Consider the following 17,536-nt stretch of genomic DNA (forward strand, 5'->3'; position numbering starts at 1 on the left):
AACTTTGGCTTTAAGTAAGCTCGTCTTTGGTTCAACAGGAAAATAATCCACAGCCTGACATCTACAGGTGATAGCATTGAATCAAGACTTAACCTAACTGATCAAGTGAGCAACACATGTAGCTACGTACATGCCACTACCCTGCAACATCCTCCTCTGTCAAGAACAAGGTCAAGAACTGCAAATGCAAAGACCACATGGCGCAACCAGTACATACACACCATAACCCTGGCCCATACACAGTAAAATCTCGCTTTACTGAACACCAACCTTACAGCAGTCCACAGTGAGCAGCAGGGAATTTTCAGTGAAAAGTATATAATATGCTTAACAAGTTCATGTTTTTCTGAGCTGTTGAGGTTCCCACCACTGAACTCAGAACTCAGAACCAGCCTTTAGCATTTTCACTATAGCTAAATCACTAGAATGCAGCTGATAGCTAAATATGTTCTGCAGGATACGCACCCTCAGTGGCGGATCCAGGGGGGTTTCATTGGTTTCCACGGAAACCCCCTTTGAAAAATGATTGCGTAACAATTAAATGTTTTAATTATCGCGGCGTGCGTCTCGATCGAGATACTGTAATTAGAGCAGTCACAGTAGCTACTAAAGTAGTGTGTAGGAAGTTTTTAATATATTTTATGTACTATTACTAGGCTGTGACCTTTTTTTTTTTTTTTTTTTTTTTTTGGTCTCACCTTACCAAACCAGACGATGTAGTGCAAACGTTTGCGTATCTCATGTCAATATATATCTCCACCTTCTAAACTGGAAACCCCCTTTATAAATTCCTAGATCCGCCACTGCACCCTTATATGAAAATTACATCACATTCAGTTCAAAGTCTGCTGTCCTCGTCCCCAGTCGCCCACGCACTCGATCCAACGCGTGGGTGGCTCGTCAAGATTCGAGGCGGAAGACTCGTGATGAGCCAAATTGGTGACGTCATGTATTGCTGATATCACTCGCTAGCCGTACTGTATATAAATGCTTTGTACGGCAAGAGTGTTAATTATACTAGCAGTAAAATGAACATGGTACGAGTGAAAAATTGGGCGACTTTGTTACTTTCTATGTGCTGTGTAGCAACATTTGTTGTAGGAAGGACAGCGCCACCTCGGACATCGCCCACTAGGACACCACCTCCTCGTGAAGAACCTCCAACACTTGATCTGGTAGATAGCAGACCAGGATTCAGCCCTTTATATCAGGGCACGAATGAGACCTTGAGACTAAAGGGGAGATATATCATCAAGTTGAAAGAGACCACAGAGATTGATCCACATGATGACCTGGGCAGGCTGCTTGGAAAGTTGAACGATCAAAATATTGGCGTGTCTTCTGATGCTGTACCAGTGCAAGGGTTGAGTAGCTATTCTACAGTAGGATTGGGAGTGATGGCTGACCTGAGTGATGATGCTCTTGATGTGGTAAGACCCTTTGTAGCTTTAGTAGTGTTTAGCTAGCTCGGGCTAGCTAGCTATTGATGTAGAAATCAATTTAGAATCACATTTCATTGCATACACTACTGTGTCAAATAGCTACAGTTTACTGCATGGCACCAAAATCTTGTTTGTGTATATAGGTACGACAAGACAAGTCAGTAGACTTTGTCGAGGAGGATCAAGTAGTTAGCATCACTGCTGAACCCTGGCATCGTGATCGTGTGGACCAGAGGACATTACCTTTCAACAATAAATATTGTCCACCTAATGATGGAGAAAATGTTGACATATATATTTTGGACACTGGTATAAATTACTGCCACAAAGATTTCTGTAACAACAGAGCACGATATGCTGGCTATAGTCCCATTATAGCAGCCAGCAATTCGAGAGGAGCTGATTGTAATGGTCATGGTACTCATGCAGCAGCCCTAGCAGTTGGTGGTATCCATGGTATAGCAAGGAAGGCTAGAGTGTACTCTCTGCCAGTATTGACCTGTCAAGGTCGAGGATCCTTCACAAACATCATATTGGCTTTAAACCATGTAGTGATGAGAGCTAACTCAGAACCAGATAGGAGAGTAATAGTATCGATGAGTTTAATTGGTCCACCAAGTTTATCTGTTAATGATGCTATTAAAACAGTTACACAAGAAGGAATTGTTGTTATAACTGCTGCTGGTAACTTTCTTAAAGATGCTTGTCGATACACTCCATCATCCTCAACGGATGCCATCACAGTTGGAGGAACTGCTAGAAATGACCTCCTTTATTATTCATCACCTACTGCTGGCACTAACTGGGGACGTTGTGTTGACATATTTGCACCAGGACAAGATATCACTAGTGCTGACTTCAGAGGGTGTACAGCAGAGACAGAGTGTAAAGAAATGTGTGACAGAGAGAGTGTTATGAGTGGGACTTCAATGGCTACTCCCATAGTGGCAGGAGCTGCAGCACTTTTGCTAAGTGCTGATATGTCATTGACTCCTGTAGAAGTCAAACAGAAGTTGATTGATCAATCAACTAAAGATACAATTAATATGAGGGACATAACACCATCATCAAGGAGCATTACACCTAACAAATTGGTGTACATTGGAAAAGGTTAGTACTTAGCATTTCATAGTATGCCGATGATAAAATAAGTTGTTTTCTCATTGATAAACATAGTGATATCATTTCATAACATCCTTATACCATGAAATATCATGCACCACATTAGTGATTTCAAGGCTGTGATTATAACCAGCATTTGATTGTCTGATAACATGCTTATCTTTTTCTTTTATAGTACGCTGCCGTAGTTTTGAGCCATGTTCACCACCAGAATCTGAGCAGTGTGGCAGACCATGGGAATATCCTCCAACTGAGCTCTATCCATCAGTTAGACATAACAGACTATCAAGAAATATGTTACGGAGAAGTAAAACCAATTTGGTACCTTCCTTTATTTCACCTTATGTGAAAGGAAATGAGACACACTTTGCAATAATATACAAAAGAGTTGATAATGTCAATGATTATCAGGTCATGTTTGACATTGATACAGCTACAGCAGAATCCACAGTGAAGGATATGGCTGCTAACAATTATCAAGTTGTGTGTGCTACATCATACTATGTTGGTGACACTCTTTATCACATCATTGTGTTTAGTAAGATGAGGGGTGGTGCTGATGTGCAGGTGTTCTTTGATGAAACTGGTAGTAGGAATTCAAGAAACAATGAATCTGCTATTGCTGATGGATTAAGTCTAGCTTACAGAACAATTACCATAAATTCTAGAGGTAGAAGGCGTTACACAACACTTTACAGAAGAAATAATGACATTCAAACAGTGGAGTTTGACAATCTAGGCTTTAGAGGATTGCGAAGAATGGTTAACCAGCAGAAAAAGAATGGTTTTCAGTTGATGCATGTTAGCTCAGTTACGGTGAGGAGCAGAACTAGATACAGTGCAATATTTACAAATGAGAAGATCGGAGATTGTGAGTATGTCTTCTACCACTCACTCAATGAGAAAGACATTGCAGATATTGCTGAAAGTCAAAAGCAAGATGGATTCCATATGACTGCTGTAGCCGTACACTCCCCATCATCATTCCCATTATTCATGGCTGTTTTTAGAAAATAAATCTATAGACTGTTTACGATAAAAGCTCTATTGACAATTTTAACCTATTTATATTACCGAGTTAACGCTATATACATATAATGCATATGTAACATGTACATAAAAAGATTAGATTTTATATGTGTATAATTATTATGAATGACTGCATTAATCATAGATTAATGCTAACTTGTTTATGGCTTTAGTAAATCTGTACTCACTCATGAAGCATTACAGACATAATAATATAAATATTGCATGCATAATTGTCACACTCGATACTTTTTTGTGTCTTCACACATTAACTACACAAGATGTTAATAAAGTGCAACTATTGTGATATATCCATTAGATCTATGATGGTACCTGCTCACATGACTGTTCTACTGACTACATTTAGCTATTTTGTTGTAAAATAATTTTTGTATGCAAAAATTAAATAAACTATTTTATATTATAGATACTAGACAAAATTTCTGAAGATTAGCTGTGTGGCTTGCTGCCTTTATTTTGTTATGCATCAAAGAATGTTGCTAAATCTATAGATATAATATACCAGTGCTGTAAAAAATATTGAAATACTCTACTACATCAAGAGCAGTCATGTCAACATGCATTAAAAATAAATTTCATTCACTGTAAATCATAAGAAAATATTTTACACAAAAATGTCTATCATGAAATCTTTTTGCATGAAAACAAAGCAAGTTACAGTAGGTGATATAATTATACATACCATTCGCAGATGCTATAGGCTTGATTTGGCCTAAAATAGGCCGAGAGTACTTCAGATGCTGATTCCCCGTGTTTAAGCACTGTTTGTTGTTATGATTCCTACAAATCCTTACTTTGTGTTAATGATTTCATACTTTAAGAGAGAGGAAATTAACTACGTGACCAGATTTGCAAAAAGGTACCTTTTCCACACATTTTATATACCAGCAAACAAAATGGTGTATCACTTGACGCCTTATACTGATTAACTTGTTCTTAGTATCAAACTGCAGCCAGATACTGTAGCTACACTCATAGAAAATGTCAGGCAATTGTATGCCACAATGAAAGTTATAAAACTTTAAGTTAAAAGGGGGTCAAATTTTGTGTGTGAAAGAGGTACAAATCTGGTCACCTTTCTAGTCCAAAGGGATGACATCAGTGAATTGATTGGATAACTTGTGATCATATGACCATGTGTGACAATTAGTTCACATGATGTCACTAGTAACTAACATGGCTTCACTACAGCACCTGGTACAGGATAAGTATAGAAACTGTTACTAAGCAATCCATACAGTACTGTCAAGAGTTCACAATAGTTGTATGGGAGATGGACTCTTGATTCTGTGCGTGGATGCATTAAAAAACCACTCACCCATGTGTGAAACATAGAACACAAGCACACTACACAAACACACTATGTACATCATTCAGTATTTATATGCAACTGTACTAACACAATTATAAATTTTAATGCACACATACTCACATGTATGCACATGCACACAGTCTTAATTTTCTTGTCTGTCCACTGCCTCTCAGATCATGTGATCCACATACGCATGCACACACATGCAAATACATACGTGGAATACAAATAAAGAAATGTGTATGTAGTATTAGTCATTAAGTACATGTACCATGTGGCATCCCTGCCTTGATAAATGTACATGTCTTTCAACATGTGTATCAAAACTCAAACCACTTGCAAAATAACTTCAAGAGCATGGCACTCAAAAACACTAATTAATATCAATTTTATGCAAAACTGAAATAAAAATAAGTAGTCAAGAGGTCACTAATATTGGGAAGGAAGGGGGTGGCAGGGGCGGATCTAGAATATATAAGGGGGGGGGGGGGGGGGGGGGGCTAACTCAAGGCACTAATCTCTTGGGTAGAGGTGTGTGAAGCACACTTCCGCATACTGGAACTAGGGGGTCTGGGGGCATGCAATCCCAGGAAATTTTTGAAAGATAGATGCTAAAATACTGCAATTTGGAGACATTTCCACATAAAATTCATAATATTTTCTGCCTGTAGATATTTTATATACTGCCTTTAGATTATAGCTATGGCTCTCTGAAGTATTTTGCTAATGGAAAAGCTTGAGTAGGTACAGACAACCAAGTACATGATGCACCCCTTTCACAATTGCACAACACTGAATAGGTGCACGTTAGAATAATAATGTTGAAAGTGGAAAATTTTGACATTTGAACAATACAAGATTGAATCTGAGAGCATTTTCAATGGAAATTGTGTACCTGAATTAAGTATTGCCATACATATCAACTACACAAGTAGATGAATGAAGCCCTTTAAACAGACCAATGCACTTCATTGTATGTATAGGTGCAGGCAGATTTGGAAAAATTCCATAACAGAACCAACTACATGTTTCCAGTGAATGTTCTAATAGAGTAGTTAGCTGACTGCTCTATTAGAGTATCTAGATCTTGTACACCTCCAATGCTGATCCGGGTCCTTGTTGCATAAACTTTAGCATAAATCCACTAATAATACCTTGGAAAGATGTTTATAAGGTGGTTTTATGAGTATTTGTATTATTAGTGATCATATAATTATGCTAAGACAAAATTTCATTATAATACTCAGCATATTGATCAAGTAAAGCCTAAATATGAAGGGGGGGGGGGGGGGCTTCAGCTCCCAAAGCCCCCTCCCTCCCCCCTCCTGGATCCGACCCTGAGTGGGTATAGGATATTTAGTCAAGCTCTTTGCATTAAAATGCATTTTATTGTTAGAGAATCTGACACTCCTAAATTTTGACTTCCAACATGAACAGCTAGTTGCCACCATCATGCTACTTTGAATTTCAAAACATTTGAAAATGGGCACAGTTACAACAGTACGGAAAGTATCGTGGATCACCTGTACAGTATGCAGAAGGCTATACTGTAGCTACATGTTGTGTAACAGAGATAAAATCCCAAATACATTTGTGTCAAATATGTACACTGCAAACCCTGGTAGCTATAGCTACATAACTATCAAGGTAAAAACAAACATGAAATGTCCACTGTCACAATGCACCAATATTTTAGAAGTTCACTGAACAACTAAAATCAAGGACCATAATATCAGACACTTATTCATGAAGGTATACGGGTGGTTAAAGTGCTGGGCTATTGTAATAGTTCCAGCATAGAAGTGACAGAGCTTGACCAGTTAAATTTGACATTGTTCATCTTGCAGCTCTTCTCTGTACCTTTTCTAATTCATTGATATCTTTAAGTAGACAGGGGCGGATCCAGGAGCTGGCAAGGAGAGGGGCACAAACAGGCTAAGTTTTAGGGGGTTGGGGAGAGCCTGTTAGTTGCTGCATTTTTGAAGCAGCAAATAATCACTTCTTTAGTGTCTCACTGTTGATTTTTGCCATTTTGGCCTTTGCAAGACAGGTTGTAAAGTCTTAAAAGCTGTTTAAAAGGCTCTGAATGTCTTAAACAGAAATACGTCAATTATTTTTAGAGGCGCTTAGTACACACGAAGGTGCTGGGTGACAATTTGAAAGTTTTGGTTTGCTAGTAAAATGTACATATTTTCATGAGTTTTATAGCTAAACTGATCTTGGCCTAACATAAAGTTTGAGTATTTTAATCAGAACCATGGCTGGCTCCTCCACAGGTGGGGGGAATTTGCCCCAAATGCCCCATCCTGAATCCGCCATTGGTAGATGTGGATCCCACACTGTGAAACAGTATTCTAGAATAGGACAAACCATAGAACTGTATGCTGTAGCTTTGGTAGATTGAGAGCATTTGTGTAGGTTTCGTTGGATAAAGTTAAAAGTTTTGGTTGCTTTTGTAGATGTAAACTTGATGTGGGGAGAGAAGGAAGTATTACTGTCAAGCATTACTCCTAGAAAAAGATGTTCAGTAACATTTTATAATAATTGGTTTTCAAGTAGGCATGCTGGTTACAATTGTGATAATAATCTGGAACAGTGTTTGCCCAGGTGGATACTTTAGCAAGATTTTCTTGTAGGGCTTGTTCATCTTGTGGGGATTTAATAACTCTATATAAAACACAATCATTGGCAAACAACTGAATCTTTGATGGGATATTCTGGCCTATGTCATTTACGTACAGTAGAAACATGATCGGGCCCAAGACTGTACTCTGGGATACACCAGATTTGACTCTGCTATGGGTAGATGTTTGCCCATCTATCACAACTTGCTGTGTTCTCTTGGTTAGCCATGTTGTTAGCCAACATGTAGCTTGCCATTAATGAGTGGGCAGGTCTAAAGCCATACTTAATATTTGGTTGTCTTCAAGATGTTTCATAATACTGTGAGTCCTGTGACATTATGTGTTCCATGACTTTACAACATATTGATGTCAGTGAAATAAGGCGATAGTTAGAGGGATCAAGTCTAGCTATCTCCTTTCTTAAAAGTTGGGACAACACTTGCTCTCAGCCAATCTGATGGAACCTCTCCAGTATCATTTTAGTGATTGTGAGAAAATTACAGTTAAGATTCTCGGGGGCAATTTCAGTAGCACAATGGTGAAGTACGTAAGCAGGAAAATACAGTTTGGGCCAGAGGCTTTTTGGATATTAGGTGTATTTAACTGATGTTTAATACCATCTACAGAAAAGGGTATATCAATGGTACATTAGAACTCACTTTATTATCATTACACTCAGGCCTGGTAAATCAGATAAGTCTTCATCAGTGAAGATTGAGTAGAATTGATTGTTCAATGTATCAGCTCTCTTTTACATCAGTAATTAGTTGGCTACTAGCTAATGTACAGGCGCCTAATGGAAAAAATTGTTTTATCATATTTCAGCCAGGGAAGGACATTGGACATATTGAGACAACAACACAATAAACGAGTTCAGCGATTTGTATTGCATGGTGGAAAATTTTCGAGACAACGCTTGTTTGCAATGGTTTCTGTTACGTTATACCCATTATAATTATAATACCCATACAAAACAATTTCTCCAAACATTAGTACCCCAATTAACGCGGCCATCTGGTGCTCGTGACGTCATTGTGTAAAAAGGCCATTAAGAATTCTAAATTCACGTGATCAAAGCAAAGGGTTACGTCATAGCGGCGGCCGTCAAACAATGAATCGATATAAAAGACTTAGCTTCAAAAGTTTACTATTGTAGGTTTTCCTATAGTAAGAAGTTCAGCCGACTACTGGGGGTAGCTATGATTCTTGTTAAGTACTGCGTACTACTCTGCGTAGCAAGTTTAGTTACAGCTCAAAGGACTCCACCTCCTCGCATGGATCCTCCCACTCTTGAACTGGTAGATTCCAGGCCAGGATTTAGTCCGTTGTACCAGGGATCAGATCCTAGTTTGAGGAGAAATGGTAGACACATCATCAAACTGAAGGAGACTACAAGGTTTGACGATATGGGGAGATTGGTAGGAAAGTTAAGTGATCAAAACAAGAACGCTCCTGCAGGTTCTGTACCAGTACGAGGAATGAGTGGATACTCTACAGTAGGACTGGGAGTGATGGCTGAGTTGAATAAGGATGTTCTTGACGTGGTAAGTCCACAGTTAGTCCACTCTGCGTGCTGGTAGCTGTTAAAACAAGGGTGCATGTAAATTTACTGTACTGAGTAGCTAGCTATAAGATAGCCAGTTTCACTAACGTTGTAGTGAGGTGACTTTGTATTGCAATGATGCATGAAGCTGAGATACGTAACAATCAGAGGTTGGATATATTGGCTTGGAACATAGCTTAAACCAGCAGTGAACATTCTAGCAGGTTTCCATACAGGATGCTAACTGCAAACTGTAACAGAAAAAAAAAACCTAAGGAGGTATCTAGCTGGTTGTATAAAGAGTTGCTGCATGGCTTTAAGAAATCTGAGTAGCCAGCCATCAACCCTGCTTGTAATTGTCTCAGTAAGAAGCCTTACCATAACATAAACGTTACTTTATCTGATCCTTATGTCTACCAATTTGTACCTCTGTTCCAGATGTAATTACATGCACTGGGAAGCCATCCATATTTTATGTGCATGGCTACAGCACATTTTTCATCACTTAAATTTTTGTTATAGGTACGTCAAGATCAGGCTGTAAAGTATGTGGAAGAAGACCAGGTAGTCCACAATGCTAGTGAGTATTGGCATCGTGATCGTGTGGACCAGATGACATTACCTTTGAATATGAAGTATTGTCCACCTAATGATGGAGAGAATGTGGACATATATGTACTGGACACTGGTATAGATTACTGTCACAAAGATTTTTGCGATAACAGAGCACAGTATGCTGGCTATAGCCCAGTGGTATCAGCAAGTAATCCTAATTCAAGAGGATGTGACTGTAATGGTCATGGCACTCATGCAGCAGCACTTGCAGCTGGTGGTATCCATTGTATAGCAAAAAAAGCTAAAGTATATTCACTGCCTGTGTTGGGATGTGATGGTCGAGGTTCATTTACAAACATCATATTAGCTTTAAACCATGTAGTGATGAGGGCTAACTCAGAACCAGAAAGGAGAGTAATAGTATCGATGAGTTTAATTGGTCCAGTGAGTTTGGCTGTTAATGAAGCTGTAAAAAGAGTCACTAAAGAAGGAATTGTTGTTATAACTGCTGCTGGTAACTTTCTTACTGATGCTTGTAAATACACTCCATCATCTTCACCACATGCTATTACAGTTGGAGGAACTGCTAGAAATGATCTTCTTTATGCGACAACATTTTCTGGTACTAACTGGGGACGTTGTGTTGATATATTTGCACCAGGACAAGACATTGAGAGTGCTGGACGTTGCGGGTGTAATGTACAGGCAATTGCAAAGTGTAATCAAATGTGTGACAGAGAGAGTACTATGAGTGGGACATCAATGGCTACACCCATAGTGGCAGGGGCTGCAGCAATTTTGCTAAGTGCTGATATGTCACTTACTCCTGCGCAAGTCAAACAGAAACTGATCAGTGATTCAGCAAAAAATAGGATTGATATGAGAGATATAAGACCAACATCAAGGACTGTAACACCTAACAGACTATTGTATGTTGGCAAAAGTAAGTTGCATGGTGAATTGTATATCTGTTCATTATAATAGGTAATTACTCAGCATGTTGTTGGTGTTCTTATATCATAACTTGATGGAGTCCATTTTTCTGTCAGTGACATTCACCTTAAACAGTATTCACTGGTACAATGCTATATACTAGTGCTAGATATATTATATAATGAGGTAGATTTAAAGATATCCTCCTCCCAATCCTAAACAGGTATCCTAACCCAACAATAAGCTATCAAGATAGTCTCTAGTCAATATCTCTATAATAATGCAACCATCACAATAATAGCATGTAGTTGAATTTTTACTCTAATACAGCAGTCACCTACATTGAAATGCTAACTCTATCCCACCAAGACTTGCATTTGATAGACTGTAGCTGGCATAGATTGGGTATAATATAGACTTGATAGCTCGTCAACAATAAAAAGTTATAATAATTAGCTACTTCTTTAAGACCAGAAACATCTTGAAAGATTAAACTTCAATATTAATTGCATTTAAGAGGTGCCTCAATTGATTTCAAAAATAAAGGCTTAAAATTAATATCATTTTCAAGTATTGAGTATTTTGCATGATCACCACATTGACTTTGGAACTAAACATCGTGCCATAAGCACTAAACACAAAGAGTTCCTATCATAAGCTTTGGAAACTACACCTGCTGCTAAATTACAGTGGGCATGACTTAGCTAGTCTGTGATATGCAATAGTCCACTCATCAATGCAGTCCCTGGTAAAGCATACTTGACTGCTCTATTAGAGTGTTTTAAAGCAGATGACTGCTTTGTTGATTGTTTTACTGGACAATGCTGTAAAAAGCATTGTACTGTAAATTCCAACTTGTATATTGACATAACATTCATTCCCCATTCTCACTTTCACTTCCCATTCTGTTCCCATTTACCTTGTTTACATGCTACTCTGACCACTGTGTGCCCCTCCCCTTGCCAGTTCCTGGATCCACCTCTGCTGGGTCATATTAACCAAGTTACTGTATGGAAATTATGAGAAAGAGTTTAATATTATAATCTGTGTTTCTTTATAGAACGTTGTCCTCGTAAATCACGTGATCCCTGTGAGTCATCTGAACCTGAGTTGTGTGGTAGACCTTGGGAATATCAAGCTACTGAATTTTTACCATCAGTTGAACATAACAAACTAACAAGAGTTATCAATAAACAGAGAAATAAGAAAAACCGGGTACCTTCATTTATTGCACCATACAACAAAGGAAGTGATGTATACTTTGCTGTAATCTTTAAAAGGGTTAGTAATGTTTCTAATTATCAAGTTGTGTTTGATATAGATGGTAACAGAAATGCAAATTCCTTAGTAAAAAGCATGGCTGATGAAAATTATCGTGTGGTACTTGCTACTTCATACTATGTGGATAATACTTTATATCATATGATTGTGTTTTTGAGGAGTAGCAGCGATTTGGAAATCCGTGTTCGTTTTGATCAACCTAGTTCCACCTATGCAAAATATAGTAAGTCTGCTATTAAAGATGGATTGAGTCTAGTCTCTAGGAGAGTCACTGTAAATTCTAGAGGTAGAAATCGTTATACAACAATCTACAGGCTGAATAGTGGCAGAAAAACAGTAGAACAAGATGAACTGACATTTGATGTTCTGGAAAAGAAGATTAACAGGCAAAGAAGGAATAAGCGCTATTTGGTACATATCGACACATATGTTGTTAAGGGTGAAACCAGATACAGTGTAATATTTACCAATGAGAAGATTGGAGAGTGTAAACAAGAGGTCATTTCTGGACGCAATCAGACTGAAATAGACAACATTGCAGAAAATCATAGAAAAGATGGATTTCTCATGACTGCCGTAGCTATCCAATCCCAAACATCTTTTCCATTGTTCATGGGTGTTTTTAGAAAATAGTACAGTATACATGTTTACAATACTAACAGTCTTCAGTGTCTCCTTTATGTCTTAGGTATTGAATTGCTTTAGCTACGTATGAACTATTGCATGTTGTAGTGCACGATCTTATCTATAAAAATAGTAACAGTTGTGCATAAGGATTAAATAAGTACTGTAATTTGCTTTATTTTTGTGTAAAAAAATCATAGTAATTTTTTTGTGCAAAATATTTCATATCATTAGTATGAATGACTGCTCCGTTAGAGTAAAATATTGCACAAGATTTTTTTAATTTTAGCATACAAAAAATTAATGTTTAACAATGAAAAAAAAAGCTAAATATGATGATATTTGATGATCTAACATCTATTACACATAGTGGCAGAACTGTGGTAAGATTGCATGACTCATTGGTGGCAGCTGTTGAATAATTCCTAGATTGACTATATCCACATAAAAACAGCCAAGCTGTGAAAAATGGTGCGGCCTTAAAAAGCCTGGGTGAAAAAAGTTGTGAAATTAAAAGTGGCGGCCAAGAAATGGCTGCAATGATGTTAATGCTAATAAATTTTAACAATGCACACAGCCATTATTAAAATTTTTTAGCATTACCATCATTGCAGCCATTTCTTGGCTGCTACCTTTGATTTCACAACTTTTTTCACCCAGGCTTTTTAAGGCCGCACCATTTTTTCACAGCTTGGCTGTTTTTATGTGGATTTCATTCCTTTTTGTACTTTATAAGGCCCCAAACCAGCCTATGGCTAACTTTGAGGTTTGTTTTCACTCATATTTCTTCTTTTCTATGTAGATACAATGAGAAAGACTTATAAATGTATTTCATTGCATGATTTAATTTAATATTTGATAATATTATTGTAATACTCTAATAGAGTGCACATTTTTTTGAGGACTTTTAATAGAACATACATAGAATGTTCTAGAACAATCTAGTACTTCTATTGGTAGATCTATGAAAAATTACAAACGTTTGATTATGAGCAGATTTCAATTAGAAATTTCATTTATAAAGCAGAAATTAAGTGAGGTACCGATCAGCCAAGGTAGCAGTGGTTCAGTGGTTAAGTATGCAGGTGTTAGGTATGGAGGTCCCTGGTTCGAACTCCGGTAAATTTTTTTTTCGACATTTTTTGCACACCTTTTTTACTATAGTCTCGCGTGCCAGACGGTTTGTGTGGGGGCGGCAAATTTACCGCCCCCACACAAACCGTCTGGCACGCGAGACTACTTTTTTACCCCGCGGTGACTGTTCTATTAGAGTATTTCGATCCCGCGATTTTACATTTTACACATGCTTAGGTTTTGCTTTATAACTCTGTCGCTGTAACTCTATTGCTATTCAAACTATCAAAAGGCACTGCTACGATGACCAGCCTATCTATACACCCAGCGGCGGAGGAAGTGGTTGATATGAAGGGGGGCTCCGCTGAGCTGACCCAGATTTATTTCTAGAGTTTGGTAAGGTGAGACCAAAAAAAAAAAAAAAAAAGGTCACAACCAACTCACAAGAGCTTTCCACCTCACCAGCTACCATTTCTAGCTGATAAACTACATAAAAATCCTTACATAGCTCGCTACACACTGACTACTTTATTAGAGTGACTGCTCTATTAGAGTATCTCGATCTTTATCACGGTTTTCAGCCCCACTCCAAGAAAGATAATTTCGGTGTGATATCATTCTGAGGGGGGGCTAAGCCCCCCCTCAGCAGACCTAGGGGGGGCTTTAGCCCCCTAGCCCCCCCCCCCCCCCCCCTTTCCGCCGCCTATGTATACACCAATTTTCAAGTTATTTCTATACTTGGTTTACCCTGTAGCCGTGACAGAACTTTGATCTTTTTTTACGTGAATAAACGCTCATAACTCCTTGAATATTACTCAGATTCACAACAAACTTAGTACGTAAATCCGCCGTTACACGCTCTTTATTTGTGCCAAAGATCGTGGCAATCGCCGAGTTACACGTTTGCATTTTATTTTATTTTATTTAACCCGGGCTTGATGGACTGCCCTTGCCTACCACCCCCAGCACACAGGCACGTACTGGACAACTGTAAAAAAACGAAAGAAAAAGCAGAGTAACACAGCCAGCATGTTACTCTGACAAGTGGGACTCCACTTGCACTAAATCCATTGGTGGTGGAGCCCTAGTGTAAGCACCAATGGATGAACGCGCACCTCGAATGCACTGAATAGCCGAGCGGAGCAGAGAAAAGCCAAGACAACACCGAATCCAACCCAGGACTACAGAGTATTCATCACCCCACTTAGCCGATAGGACGCTTATAGAAAACTGTGGCTTCGTGAGCCAACCCCCTGTTGCCGACATAATGATAGGTGTAAAAGAAGCATGCTCAACCTCACGGATTCTCTGAACATAAGCTCGACGCTTGATATTCTCATGCTTCTTAAAGGTAGAAGAAAGTGATGAAGAACTGTTAGATGGGGTAAGTGGATTAAAAACGCGAACATCAATAAAACATCTCTCAGAACGACTACCCCAAAAACCATTCATGGCAATGTCCAAGCGAGCCCTTTCTTGAGTATTTGAGGTGGAAAGATGGAACTCATCAGGATTGTGGACGGGCTGCAGTTCTGGTTCAGTACACACCTGGGAGCACACTTCTGTCGTTTGCATTTTATAGTACAAGGGGGTGTCACTCAGGCTCTTGCTGTAGGTAGATCTGCGACCGCGGTCAAACTCTAAGTCAATGGTCAAGGCCACAAAATAGCTCTTACAGTGGGTCAAGGGTCAAGACGATACGGAAGGTTCGAAACCCACAATCGAAAACTATACGTAGCTATTATCAAGTTTACGGAATTATACGTAACTCACAAGAAGTAAGGATCTGTAACGCCGCAAGTGGTCCCCCGCCGCAAGTGGTCCGGCCGGACCATGTAAAGCTGCTACAGATGGTCCCCCCCTGCCACAAATGGTCCCCCCACCAGAATTATATTTAACGTGTATTGTCACGCTCACTGACAGCTACGCCAGCTATTAACCATATACGGAAAAAATGTGATGATGTACCAGCTGGAGAAACATTGGAGGTAGGTATTGTGTGAATATACCATCCTATTACTTGGAAAGTTTATTACATGCAATGCTCTAAAGGAATTTTGGCAATATGCAATACATGGAGGGTAAGTGGAGAAAAGCAGATGGAAAATGGAAAGTGATCACAAAGCCCCACTGTGTGCAGAAAGACACTGTTTCATGTGGAGTGTATGTCATGAAGGTAACAAATCTTCCTGTACATTAAGTTTATTATATAGCTACTCTTATGAAGTTTGCAGAATGCATAATAACACAGAATCCCCTTCCCAACACGATAAGTAACATAAATGACACAAGAAAGAGTATGGCTATTACATTGCTAGATGCTTCAGGTAAATGCATTGTTTTGCTTATTTACTTGTATGGTATGAGCATCTTTCGTAGAACCACTACTAAACTATTGTCGGGCTTGCGGAATGTGTGATTCAACTGAAGATGAAGGAAACAATTGGGTAAGATAGCTATAGTTTTCTTATACATAACTGATCACTGATTGTGGATTTATAGATAAGATGTGACTACTGTGATTGGTGGTTTCACCTGACTTGCGTTAATAAGAGTCGTAAAGGAAGGAAGTCATACATTATTGAAGAAGCAGCATGTAAAAAGTTTTGTGGGGCCTGTTGCACTAAACAATGTACCTATGAATTTTTATAATCTTTGTTCTGTATATAATGGCATTGCAGGGGCGGATTTATAGGATTTATAAAAGGGGGGGCTAACTCAAGGTACTAATCTCTTGGGTAGAGATGTGTGAAGCACACTTCCCAGCATGCGAAGCATGCTGGAACTAGGGGGGTCTGGGGGCATGCCCCCCCAGGAAAAATTTTGAAAAATAGATGCTAAAATACTGCAATTTGGAGACATTTCCACATAAAATTCATAATATTTTCTGCCTGTAGATATTTTATATACTGCCTTTAGATTGTAGGTATGGCTCTCTGAAGCATTTTGCTAATGGAAAAATTTGGGTAGGTTACAGACAACCAAGTACATGATGCACCCCTCTCACAATTGCACAACACTGAATAGGTGCATGTTAGAATAATAATAATGTTGAAAGTGGAAAATTTTGAAACTTGAACAATTGAATCTGAGAGCATTTTCAATGGAAATTGTGTACCTGAATTAAGTATTGCCATACATATAAACTGCACAAGTAGATGAATGAAGCACTTTAAACAGACCAATGCACTTCATTGTATGCATAGCTGCAGGTAGATTTGGAAAAATTCCATAACAGAACTATAACTACATGTTTCCAGTGAATGTTCTATTAGAGTAGTTAGCTGACTGCTCTATTAGAGTATCTCGATCTTGTACACCTCCAATGCTGATCCGAGTCCTTGTTGCATAAACTTTAGCATAAATCCACTGATAATACCTTGGAAAGATGTTTATAAGGTGGTTTTATGAGTATTTGTATTATTAGTGATCATATAACTATGCTAAGACAAAATTTCATTATAATACTCAGCATATTGATCAAGTAAAGCCTAAATATGAAGGGGGGGCTTCAGCCCCCAAAGCCCCCCCCCCCCCCCCTGGATCCGCCCCTGCATTGTAGCTAGATATTCTGCAATAATACAGTACACTGTATGTTTGTAACAATTGTATTTCAGTAGTTAGCTATTAGGAAACTCAGAAGTTTTAATGTGGCCAATACTGAATATTATGTTCTTTTCATTAATTAACCTGGGAATACAGTAACAAGTTGCCGGCAGATACCAGGAGAATACATGCATCCTTAGATAAACTAATCAGAGGTTGTTTGCTATTGTAGCAAGGGGGACCAACTCTGTATGGACCTGCCATTACCACTAATGAAGGGCATAGTTGTGACAAAGGCTGGGACAACAATGGCACCTTGGATGATCTGGCTATTGCTATATATACTAGCTTGAATAGCAACACGAAGGGCATAGCTAGTTGTGGCAAGGGAAGAGGGAGTCACTATGCCACTGAGTGACTGAGCTGGGGG

The 17,536-nt window shown here is 38.7% G+C and overlaps 2 protein-coding genes and 1 long non-coding RNA gene across 3 annotated transcripts; all 3 read left to right on the forward strand.

Annotated features, from left to right (window-relative positions):
- The first annotated feature begins 993 nt into the window (after positions 1-993).
- LOC136252175 (proprotein convertase subtilisin/kexin type 9-like) lies at positions 994-3,906 on the forward strand. Its single transcript, XM_066044566.1, has 3 exons — positions 994-1,430; positions 1,586-2,552; positions 2,740-3,906. The coding sequence occupies exons 1-3, from the start codon at positions 1,029-1,031 to the stop codon at positions 3,579-3,581; spliced, it is 2,211 nt and encodes a 736-aa protein (XP_065900638.1). The 5' UTR covers positions 994-1,028; the 3' UTR covers positions 3,582-3,906.
- Positions 3,907-8,675: 4,769 nt separating this feature from the next.
- On the forward strand, positions 8,676-12,521 carry LOC136254053 (aqualysin-1-like). Its single transcript, XM_066046710.1, has 3 exons — positions 8,676-9,094; positions 9,616-10,591; positions 11,642-12,521. The coding sequence occupies exons 1-3, from the start codon at positions 8,750-8,752 to the stop codon at positions 12,493-12,495; spliced, it is 2,175 nt and encodes a 724-aa protein (XP_065902782.1). The 5' UTR covers positions 8,676-8,749; the 3' UTR covers positions 12,496-12,521.
- Positions 12,522-15,781: 3,260 nt separating this feature from the next.
- On the forward strand, positions 15,782-16,219 carry LOC136252115 (uncharacterized). Its single transcript, XR_010699362.1, has 3 exons — positions 15,782-15,887; positions 15,940-16,007; positions 16,063-16,219. It is a non-coding gene; the product is annotated as an uncharacterized lncRNA (long non-coding RNA).
- The last annotated feature ends 1,317 nt before the right edge of the window (positions 16,220-17,536 follow it).

The sequence above is a fragment of the Dysidea avara genome, chromosome 4 (genome assembly GCF_963678975.1).
Source record: "Dysidea avara chromosome 4, odDysAvar1.4, whole genome shotgun sequence".
NCBI classification, from domain to species: Eukaryota; Metazoa; Porifera; class Demospongiae; order Dictyoceratida; family Dysideidae; genus Dysidea; species Dysidea avara.